Source organism: Anomaloglossus baeobatrachus, chromosome 1, assembly GCF_048569485.1.
Source record: "Anomaloglossus baeobatrachus isolate aAnoBae1 chromosome 1, aAnoBae1.hap1, whole genome shotgun sequence".
NCBI classification, from domain to species: Eukaryota; Metazoa; Chordata; class Amphibia; order Anura; family Aromobatidae; genus Anomaloglossus; species Anomaloglossus baeobatrachus.
This window is the reverse complement of record NC_134353.1, coordinates 702,949,104-702,961,106: the sequence shown is the minus strand read 5'-3', so window position 1 is coordinate 702,961,106 and position 12,003 is coordinate 702,949,104. Positions and strand designations below refer to the sequence as shown.

The 12,003-nt window shown below is 40.3% G+C and overlaps 1 protein-coding gene across 2 annotated transcripts in view; it reads right to left on the bottom strand.

Annotated features, from left to right (window-relative positions):
- Positions 1-12,003, bottom strand: part of TXNRD2 (thioredoxin reductase 2) — a 215,716-nt gene that overhangs the window by 184,630 nt on the left and 19,083 nt on the right. For both annotated transcript variants that reach the window (XM_075321034.1, XM_075321041.1), the window contains one exon: positions 2,296-2,352. In XM_075321034.1, coding sequence (XP_075177149.1) covers positions 2,296-2,352 — 57 coding nt within the window. Of the gene's footprint in view, positions 1-2,295; positions 2,353-12,003 lie in introns of those variants that run through there.

Genomic DNA, 12,003 nt, shown 5'->3' with positions numbered 1-12,003 from the left:
CCCCATTTACCCATTTACATAATTGATTTAGAAAGGCAAAAATCTATGTGAAACATTTATTCCTGCTCTGTTTGTGTCAAAGGCTGTCATAAGTTTGTACTCCCAGACTCTCTTTCTGAGATTTAAAGTTACTTTTTAATACTAGCAATTTCATGTCCATGATGTAGTGATAAGGGCAGCAAAAATGTTTGGCCACAGATAGATCTATTTTTTCTTCCTCCTTATATATAGACCCACAGCTGCACATTTGGCACATATAATTAATTATACCACATTAGTTGTAGTTCAGATGAATGTATCTGGAATTGGGTAGTCCTGATGGGATATGGGGAATCTTTACCTTGTTCATTGTAATTATAAATGGGGGTGTAGGGAAACATTCCTGTCATTGTTGGAGAAGACAGTGAGCTACTGACAATGATGCTTCTTAAGCCTGCTTTTCATGTTACGATTTCGCATACGATATCGTATGCGATCGTAACCGCCCCCATCGTATGTGCGGCACGTTCAATTTGTTGAATGTGCCGCACAAACGAGTAACCCCCGTCACACGTACTTACCCGTCCATACGACTTCGATGTGGGCGACGAACGTCCACTTCCTGGAGTGGGAGGGACGTTCGGCGTCACATTGATGTCACGCGGCAGCCGGCCAATAGAAGCGGAGGGGCAGAGATGAGCGGGACGTAAACATCCCGCCCACCTCCTTCCTTCCGCATTGCTGGCCGGGAGCCGCAGGACACAGGTAAGATCTGTTCATCGTTCCCGGGGTGTCACACACAGCGATGTGTGCTACCCCGGGTACGATGAACAATCTGATGTTCAATTTTTTCTTAAATGAACGACGTGCGTGCGATGAACGTTTTAACGTTCAATCGCAATCGCACGTACCTGTCACACACTACAATGTGCCTTACAATGTCGGATGTGCGTCACTTATGACGTGACCCCGCCAACACATCGTAAGATATATTTTAGCGTGTAAAGCGGGCTTTAGATATGTGGGCTGCCTAAAACACAGAAGTGAGGGGTCTGAAAAAATAGATTGTAAATTTGGCACGTTTTTATAATATAGGTTGTAGTTTCTGTACAACTCCCCTTAACACCTCCAGACCTGGATTGTAGGGGACTATTATAGATACCTGATTGCTTTCTTTAGTTTTGTAATGTAGGGGACAATTCCTTGATATTCTGGTGGCTCTTGTAATCTAGGTTTCAATTGTGCTTGGATGGTATCCCAAACTCAAAAAGGTCTTTCTGTAGCCACCAAGGTGTTTGTTTCTGTCTGTAGGGTTGGAACATATCCGACCGTATCTGATGGCCTGACTGTAGGCGATAAACAACTTTATTTGTTTTGGATGAAAAAAAGACCTTTTTGATACAGGGTGATCTTCCAAGGACAATTGAAACACAGATTGCAAAAGCCACCAGCATATCAAGGAATCATCTCCTACATCACTAGTCACCTAATTAGTAAATTGAGTCCACCGTGCATAATTTATTCTCAGTATAACTACAGCTGTTCTGTGAAGGACACAGAGGTTTGTTTCAGAACACTAGGGATCAAACAGCATCATGAAAACAAAGAAACAGACCAGACAGGTCAGAATAAAGTTGTGAAGAGAAAAGAAGGTTTAGGATATAAAAAAAAAAAATAGCCCGAGCTCTGAACATCTCACGGAGCACTTTTCAATCCATCATCCCAAAGTGGAAGGAATGTGGCAGAACTGCAAACCTACCATAGACATAGCCGCTAACTTAAACTGACATCCCAAGCAAGGAGAGCACTAATTTGAGAAGCAGTTAAGAGGCCCATGGTCACTCTGGAGGAGTTGCAGAGATCCATAGCTCAGGTGGGAGAATCTGTCCACAAGACATCTATTGGTTGTATACTCCACAAATCTAGCCTTTATTGAAGAGAGGCAAGAAGAAAGTCATTTTGAAAGCAAGCCATAAGAAATCCCATTTGCAGCTGGCAAAAAACCATGTAGGGGACACAGCTAGCATGTGGAAGAAGGTGTCCTGCTCAGACGAGACCAAAGTAGAACTCTGTGGGCTAAAGGCAAAATGCTATGTGTGGTGGAAAACTAATACTGCACATCACTCTGAAAACGCCACCCCACCTGTCAAACATGGTGGTGGCAGTATCATGTTGTGGGGATGCTTTTCCTCAGGATGGACAGAGAAGCTGGTGAGAGTTTCAGATTTTTCGATCTACTGTTTAACATGGTACAAATATATATTTTCCCTATACCGTAAAAACAAATGTTAAGGTCAATTTACTAAGTGGTCATACCTTGAGGTGATGGTGATACATAATCAAATACTGCAACTCGTTTTCCAAACTGGGCAGCTGAGAATAAAACACTGGTTGTCAGACCAAGAAGAATACAGAAAATCCTTAGAATATTTACATTTCGTGACAGCAAGCAGAGATGATTATAATGATTAGAATTTAAACAACATGCAGAAAAAACATGCAGCAAAGAGTTGAATAACCTGTTATTACCAATAGGATTTTAGTACAAGGACCATAATTCATAGGCTATATTCAAATGTAGACGATACGGAAAAGATTTACAGAATTAGTGCCTGCAATAAGAACAATGCCAACAAAGCCAATATACGGTAAATGAACCTTTTTTTTAACTTTTCCCACTTACAGGCCTTTTTAGAGCAAATCTGTGCACAAATTTGCATGTTTGGATGGTATGGCCACTCCTCAGTGATGTATAGTGGTGCTTGAAAGTTTGCGAACCCTTCAGCAGGCTGGCTGTTATTAACTGCATGGAGCCGGCCATCCCCTGATGTGTGATGTAATGTCCCAGCACGGAGGGAGAGCACCAAGGAGCAGCTTCAGCGTCAAGCTGAATTACAGGTACTGTGAGGGTGAGGAATACCATTATGGATCTTATATTTATAGTTTATGAGGGCTTGACCATTAGAATATTTTTTTTATCTCCTCAGAGTACCCCTTTAACCTGCAGAAATGTTGTGGAAGGACCAGAAGCAAGACATTCATGGGAGAAAACCCATCAACATATCAGAGATTAAATTGTTTTTAGGGATAAGTGGACTAAAATGCCTCCATTCCAATGTGTAGGACTAATCAACAATTACCGGAAACATTTAGATGCAGAGGTGCTGCACAAGGGGTTCACACCAGTCACAGAATGCAAAGGGTCACATACTTTTGCCACTCCCATACATGAGATTAAAAAATATTTTCATCAATTTAAAAAATATGTCTAATATTTTGACTCATTTTTCTGATTTGGCTCTCTCTATGTTAGGAGTGGAAAAATCTGATGTAATTTTAGATCAAATGTATGCAGAAATATGTAAAATTCTGACAGGTTCACAAATGTTCAAACACCATGCGTAATCAGGTCAGCGTAAAGATGATTAGGTCCTGTGCGGTTTGGCTTGTTTGCTCAGCTTCCTGACTACAGAGAGCTAAACTGTATATGGTGAGCAGGCTTAACATATTTTTTTAACTCGAATTGGACATCCACTTGGGCTAATAAACACAGCTTTAAAAAGTACAGAATTGAAACAGTATGGTAGTAGAGGTGGTTTACCAGGCAAAAACAACTCAACAGGTTCCCCTTAAGAAATTTAATATATACTTTCTGCACATTTGTATACATTTACAACTTGAAAACCCAAAATCTGTTTACCCAAACTAACATACTAGACCCTTATGATACTGTTAGTTCAGATTCCCAGAACTGTGGTGGTGCCAGGATTTGCAGCAGTGGAAAATTAGCATTGGTCATACTTTTATTTGCAACATACACTTTGTAATAAAAAGGAATACTATTTATTGTTCACTTACTTCCTAAATGCAAAATTAAAGAGTAACTACATTTTTAACTTTTATTTTTATTATTTTCTTCAGGCCCTTTAATTGCAACCTTAATTCTAAAAGAAATTGGGACGCTGTGTAAAATGTAAAGAAAACAAGAATGCAATAATTTGGAAATATCTTTTATCCATATTTTATTTGTAGCAGAACACAGAGCACAAATCAAAAAGTAAAAATTAGAAAAATTTTCATTTCAGTTGAAAAAATTAAATTGTTCGGAAATTGATGGCAGCAACACATCTCAACAAAGTTGGGACATGGCCAAAGTCAACCATTGTGTCGCATCCCTTCTTTATACAACAGTCTGTAAACATCTGAGAAATGTGATGACCAATTCCTGGAGTTTAGGGAGAATAAAGTTATCCCATTCTTGTCCGATATAGAATTGTAACTGCTCAACAGCCCTGGGTCCTCTTTGCTGAAGCGTTTAATAATGCACCAAATGTTTCCTATAGGCAAAGGGTCTGGACTAGAGATGAGCGAACCTAAGGTTCAGTTTTCGAACCAAACACCAACTTAAAAAAAACAGAGCTTGGGTGCTTTACGTGCGAACTTAACTTGCGCGAGCATCGTTGTGCTCGGGTACAGCATGATGGCCCGGAAGAACAGTATGATTCCCCGGAAGTGATCTGCTTATGGCTGGTTGTATGTAGACGGAGACTCAAACTGCCAATTAGTGTTTCCGAACCTTCTCGGGCAAGGTTTGGACCAGTGGAGGTTTGGTTCATTTGCTGCCAGTGAACCAAACCTCCCAAGGTTTGCTTATCTCTAATCTGGATGCAGGCACCATGTTCAACAACTAAACTCTACTGTGAAGTCATGCTATTGTGATGGGTGCAGTATGTGGTTTTTCATTGTCTTGCTGAAAAATGCAAGACCTTCTCTGAAATAGACTTTGTATAGAGAATATATTGTTTTAAACCCTTCACCCCAGACAAGTTTCCATTTTCAGTTTTCATTTTTTTCCTCTCCTTTTTCCAAGACCCATAACTTTTTTATTTTCTGTCAAAATTTCAATGAGGACAAGTTTTTTGCAGGATGAGTTGTACTTTTGAATGACACCATTTATTCTGCCACATAGTGTACTGGAATGGGGAAAAAAATCCAAGTGTGGTGAAATTGCAAAAAAAAAGTGCAATTCCACAATGTTTTGGATTTTTTTTACTTACCATGTTCAACATATGGTAAAACTGACCTGACAATATAATTCAGCACGGTGGTTTAGTGGTTAGCATTGCAGCCTTGCAAAACTGGGGTCCTGGGTTCAATTCCCACCAAGGACAACATCTGCAAGGAGTTTGTATGTTCTCTCCGTGTTTGCGTGGGTTTCCTCCCACACTCCAAAAAAACCCATACAGATATAGAATAAACTTTGTACTTTGCATTGATATGTTGTGAGCTGCTCCGAGTCATTTTTAAGGGGCGGCATACAAGTTTGACAAATAAATAAATAATTCCCCTGGTCAACAAGAGTACGTAGATGTATATTTTTTTCTATTTAAGTGATGAAAAACAAATCAGAAATTTGTATGAAAACAAATAAAAATAATTTGCTTTTGTCGCCATTTTCTGAGACCCGCAAAGTTCTAACTTTTTCGAGATCTGGGGCTGTGAGGGCTCATTTTTTACATCTTGAGCTAACATTTTTACTGATAAGATTTTGGGGTAGATACGATGTTTTATTTTTGCATTTTATTGCAATGTTGAGGTGACCAAAAAACGTAATTCTGGAGTTTTGATTTTTTTCTTGTTACGCCGTTTACTGATCACATTAATCTATTTTATATTTTGATACCTAAGACATTTCTGAACACAGCTATGCCAAATTTGGGTATTTATTTTTTATTGTTTCATTTTTAATGGGGCAAAAGGGGGTGATTTGAACTTTTTTTTTTTACTTTTTACTGCATTTAATAATGCCCTTAGGAGACCTAAAGATGTGATTCTCCAATCGCCTGTGCTATACAGAGTAGTGTATCAGTACTGCTATGGATAGCAAAAATCGGGTCGGCGTTCGCAGGAAAATCACGATGACAGGCATTGGTTGTCATCAGCTGACCCCTAGATGTTACAACAACCCATCAGTGCCTCGTGATCACTTGACGGGCTGCGCATTCATTAGCATGTTAGCATACAGCCGACTAGCAAGGGAATTAACGCCTAGGGGACTAGTCCCCATGCTCATTAGCATAAGATAAAAGATATTTAGAAATACTTTTTCTAAAGATCCCTTTATCTATGCTACTGGATACAGGAACGGTTAAGCAGGGATTAGCAATATGCACCCAGAACTGCTCGTGGTTCTGGGTGCATATTGGACCTGACAGGTTCCCTTTAAATGCCGCAGTCAGTGATTGATAGCGACATTTTACAGGTTAATAGCCACAGGTGCATCAAAGATCCACCCGTGGCTGATAGAGGCACTTGACAGCTGATTAAAGCAGCCATAAAGAGTGGGGAAAGATACGGGTTCAGCGTGTGAGCCTGCATCAAAGGCAGGGACACGGCCGATGACGTAAATATAAGTCATAGGTCGTGAAGGAGTTAAAATTTTTATATAATACTGAGCATTGATCGTGCCTTTAAAGATATGTAAGCTACCCATGCCATAGGCACTAAGGCACCCTCATACCATCAGAGATGCAAGACTTTTGAAGTCTGAGCTGATAACTAGCTGGATGGTTCCTTTCTTCTTGAACCTTCATGACACCATGTTCGCAATTACCATAAAATATTTCAAACGTTGATTTATCTGACCACAGGACAGTGTTAAATTTTACCTCTGTCCATTTTAAATCAGCTTTGGCCCAGAGGAGATGAGTGTTCCTCATTGTGTTGATATACGGCTTATTCTTTACACGATAGAGCTTTAACTTTGTAGATTTCAAAGCTAAAGCTGGTGTCACACACAGCAACAACGACAACGACGTCGCTGCTACGTCACCATTTTCTGTGACGTTGCAGCGACGTCCCGTCGCTGTTGCTGTGTGTGTCATCCAGCAATGACCTGGCCCCTGCTGTGAGGTCGCCGGTCGTTGCTGAATGTCCAGCTTCATTTTTTGGTCGTCACTCTTCCGCTGTGACACACACATCGCTGTGTGTGACAGCGAGAGAGCGACGAAATGAAGCGAGCAGGAGCCGGCACTGGCAGCTGCGGTAAGCTGTAACCAGCGTAAACATCGGGTAACCAAGGGAAGACCTTTCCCTGGTTACCCGATATTTACCTTCGTTACCAGCCTCCGCTCTTGCTGCCAGTGCCGGCTCCTGCTCTGTGCACATGTGGCTGCAGTACGCATCGGGTAATTAACCCGATATATACTGTAGCAAGGAGAGCAAGGAGCCAGCGCTAAGCAGTGCGCGCGGCTCCCTGCTCTCTGCACTGTGACATGTAGCTGCAGCACACATCGGGTTAATTAACCCGATGTGTACTGTACCTATGAGAGCAAGGAGCCAGCGCTAAGCGCGGCTCCCTGCTCTCTGCACATGTAGCACAGCGACGTTATGATCGCTGCTTCTGCTGTGTTTGACAGCTAAGCAGCGATCATAACAGCGACTTACAAGGTCGCTGTTACGTCACCGAAAATGGTGACGTAACAGCGACGTCGTTGTCGCTGTCGCTGTTCCCAGATAATGTTCTGGAAGTAGTTCTGCGCCTATGCAGTGATTAGCATGACTGAATCATGCCTGTTTTTAATGTAGTGCTGACAGAAGGTCCGTAGATCACAAATATCCAATATTGGTGGCCGGCCTTGTCATTTGTCCACTTGGATGTCTCCAGAATCTCTGATGTTATTATGTACTGCAGATGGCGGAAATTCAATATCCTTTCAATTTTACATCAAGGAACATTTTTCTGAAATTGTTCCACAATTTTTGGATACAACTGTTCACATATTGGTAGACTTCCGAGTATCTTTGCTTCTGAGAGACTCTGCCTCTCTAAGGCTATGTGCACACGTTGCTTTTTTTGTGACCACAAAGATGCATTTTTTTGGGCTGCTAAAAAAACGCTGTAAAAAAACGCATAAAAATAACACATGCGTTTTACCGTGTTTTTGCTGCGTTTTTGTTGCTGCGTTTTTTCCAATGCATTGTATGTGAAAAACGCTGGCAAAAACACAGAAAGAATTGACATGTTGCATCTTTGTGGTCACCACAAAAAATGCACTTAAAACAAAGCTGCACTGTGTGGACAGCCAAAATGAAAACTCATAGACTTTGCTGGGGAAGCAAAGTCATGCAGTTTTTAAGAACAAAAACGCACCCAAAAAATGTGCAAAAATGCTGTGAAAAACACTTAGTGCGCCTAACAAGCTCTTTTTATACACAGTCATGTGATGTAATTGAAAATTGACTCCCCATCTGTTTTTCATTCGTAACACTGACTTTTCCAGCCTTTTGTTAAGCAATTTTTTTAAAAATGTTTTGCTGCCATCAATTTCTAATTGAGTATTTTCAAATGAAATAGAAAAATGTCTAACTTTCAACTTCTTATATGCGTTCCATGTTCTCATGCAAATATAATATGGCTATAAAGAGTTTACCAAATCCTTGCAGTTTTGATTTCTTTACATTTTACACATTTTTGGGAATTGGGGTTGAACCTGAAGTTTGGCCTAGTTCCTCAGAACCCACTAGTTGCTCAAAAGACCTCTAAGAAATACACAGGAAGGAGGACAAAGTTCCAACCTGAGTGAGTGCAAAGAACAGAGTACGGAATCAATGGAAAGTAAAAGGATTTTATTTAATCCGCATGCCCAGGGCTGTGGAGTCGGAGTCGGAGTTCATTTTGGTGGAGTCGGAGTCGGTATAAAATGCACGGACTCCGACTCCTAAAATATATAATAAATTGGGTACAGTAGTGCAATGCAGAATGTGCTGAATATTTTTTTCATAGGAATTTGGGAAAGTTATGAAATGTCCTATAAATGGCTGTTCTATTCCTGATCTAAGGCTGCATTCACACACAGCGTTTTTGCCGCGTTTTTTGAGGATACGTTTGTCAGCTGCAAAAGCAGATAAGCATTTTAAAAAACCACATCACCTGAAAGGTTTTTGAGCTCATAAATAATGCTTTCAATAGCAAAAGCAGATTAGAAAAACACCACACAAGCTGACTGCTCATTCTTTGTGAGGATCCTCACAAAACGATGTGTCTGAATGTCCTATCTTGAAACCCATTGCCTTTGCTGGATGCCAGAGTCGCTGCATTTCACCGAATTATTTTGCCATCAATGTTCAATATGTTTGAAACAAGAAAGAAATTGTTAGCAAGACACTGGCAGTAAAAGATAGTAAAGCTCATCACACTGGGCAGTTTCTCCAGGCCTTAGGGGAAAAAGTTCCGCAAGATTCCGAACTCAAAAAAGAACAGGTTATTGCTATTTTACAATAGCAATAACCTGTTCTTTTTTGAGTTCGGAATCTTGATAAGTACAATTAAACTGATGAATGAGTGTAATCTTTTTTGAGTTCTTCAAACTTGATAAGTACAATTAAACTGATGAATGAGTGTAATGAACAACATCTAGAAGAACATTTAGGATTCAGTATGTTTGACATGCAAGGCCACAGTGCTGTTCATGTAACTGAGGAACAAACAGATATTACAACAGAAGAACAGCACAATGATACTTTAGGATTAGATGATCTTGTTGAAGCTGCTTCAAAACACTTTCATATTCATCACATGCGCTATGTTGTGCACATGCTGCAGCTGGCAATAAGAGATAGTCTGCAAGAGGGACCCTGGTTTCACACATCCAGCTTTTCGCCGGTTTGGCAGATGCGGCGCACTCCAGTACAGTGTATACAGTACAGTGGCAGCGTGACAAACGCCGGTCACATGCTGTCATGTGACCCGGAAGTTGCGGCGCTGCCACTGTACTATATCGTAATGTACTGGCGTGCGCCGCATACGCCAAACCAGTGAAAAGCCGGATGTGTGAAACTGGGCGGACATGCTGTAAATCTAATTGGAAAAGTGAGGAAGTTGGTTGTTGCCGCCAGAACCCCTAAAATTGATTACATCTTGAAGAGACATGCTGAGAAAGGTGCAATTGTTGATCAAGCCACTCGGTGAGGCAGCATTTATTTAATGATTGAGCGATTGCTTGAACTAAAATCGTTTCTTATATATATGGTGAACCCTCAAGTAACATTAAATGAAGGTCAATGGACACAGGTGGCTGAATTGAAGGAATTGCTTAATCACCCATTTACCGTAACTAAAAAAATTACAAGCTGAGGATTTAACTCCTGGCATTTTCATAAGGGAGTGGAAGAACTTGCTATTTTGCCTGTCCCAAAGATGAGGTTTAATCGCAGATGGCATTTCTGCTTCAATGAAATGGAGAGAGACACAGCTATTGGAAAATAAAATTCTTCTGGCAGCTGTTTATGTGGACCCAAGTCATCGTATACTGCTTGATGATCAACAGCTTATTAAAGGAAAAGAAGCTTTGAGTGAGGTAGCAGTTAGGATGAGCGACTACAGTACTGCCAGGCGCAAGAGGACTTGGGGCCTGACAGTGCTACTGCTGCCATTTCTTCATCCTCATCAGATGAGAAGTTTAACTTTGACAAGTATTTGGATGACATGGAGCAGGCAACGCGTTGCCACAAGGAAAAAAATTTCACTCCGTCTCCTATAGCAGCAGATTGACCAGATTTCAGTAAAATTTTTCACTTGCTCTCAAAGAAAAGGAAAAATTCAACCGTTCATCAAAACTGACTGTGCATGAGGCAATTCCTTTATACCCGGAAAATTGTTAGAGATGTTGCCCATGTGGTTACGGCTTTGCCTCCAACCGAAGTTACTGTAGAGAGGTTGTTCTCTAGCCTTAAAATTATTAGGTCAGATTTGAGGTTATCTGCGAAGGAGGATCTGATGGAAGCAATTCTATTTCTTACAGCAAATTCATGGACTGCACAAATGTTATTTAGTATGTTTTTGTCGAAAACTGTTTTTTGCCACTTACATAGTGCATTACATAGTATTATATATAACACTATGTAATGCACTATGTAAGTGGCAAAAAAAAACATTTTTCAACAAAAACATACTAAATAACATTTAGTATATTGCTTATATTTAAGTGAAAAATTTATAGTACAATGTAAACATCAGACATTTAATAATTTTTATGATACAATAATCAAGATATTTAGATAGAACATAAAATATATTTATTGGAATACAACTTTAGAACACAAAAAACTAATAAATTGTAAATATGTAATATATATATATATATATATATATATATATATACACACACACACACACACACACAAGATATATATACAGTTAGGTCCAGAAATATTTGGACAGTGACACAATTTTCGCGAGTTGGGCTCTGCATGCCACCACATTGGATTTGAAATGAAATCTCTACAACAGAATTCAAGTGCAGATTGTAACGTTTAATTTGAAGGTTTGAACAAAAATATCTGATAGAAATTGTAGGAATTGTACACATTTCTTTACAAACACTCCACATTTTAGGAGGTCAAAAGTAATTGGACAAATAAACCAAACCCAAAAAAAATTTTTATTTTCAATATTTTGTTGCGAATCCTTTGGAGGCAATCACTGCCTTAAGTCTGGAACCCATGGACATCACCAAGCGCTGGGTTTCATCCTTCTTAATGCTTTGCCAGGCCTTTACAGCCGCAGCCTTCAGGTCTTGCTTGTTTGTGGGTCTTTCCGTCTTAAGTCTGGATTTGAGCAAGTGAAATGCATGCTCAATTGGGTTGAGATCTGGTGATTGACTTGGCCATTGCAGAAGGTTCCACTTTTTTGCACTCATGAACTCCTGGGTAGCTTTGGCTGTATGCTTGGGGTCATTGTCCTTCTGTACTATGAAGCGCCGTCCGATCAACTTTGCGGCATTTGGCTGAATCTGGGCTGAAAGTATATCCCGGTACACTTCAGAATTCATCCGGCTACTCTTGTCTGCTGTTATGTCATCAATAAACACAAGTGACCCAGTGCCATTGAAAGCCATGCATGCCCATGCCATCACGTTGCCTCCACCATGTTTTACAGAGGATGTGGTGTGCCTTGGATCATGTGCCGTTCCCTTTCTTCTCCAAACTTTTTTCTTCCCATCATTCTGGTACAGGTTGATCTTG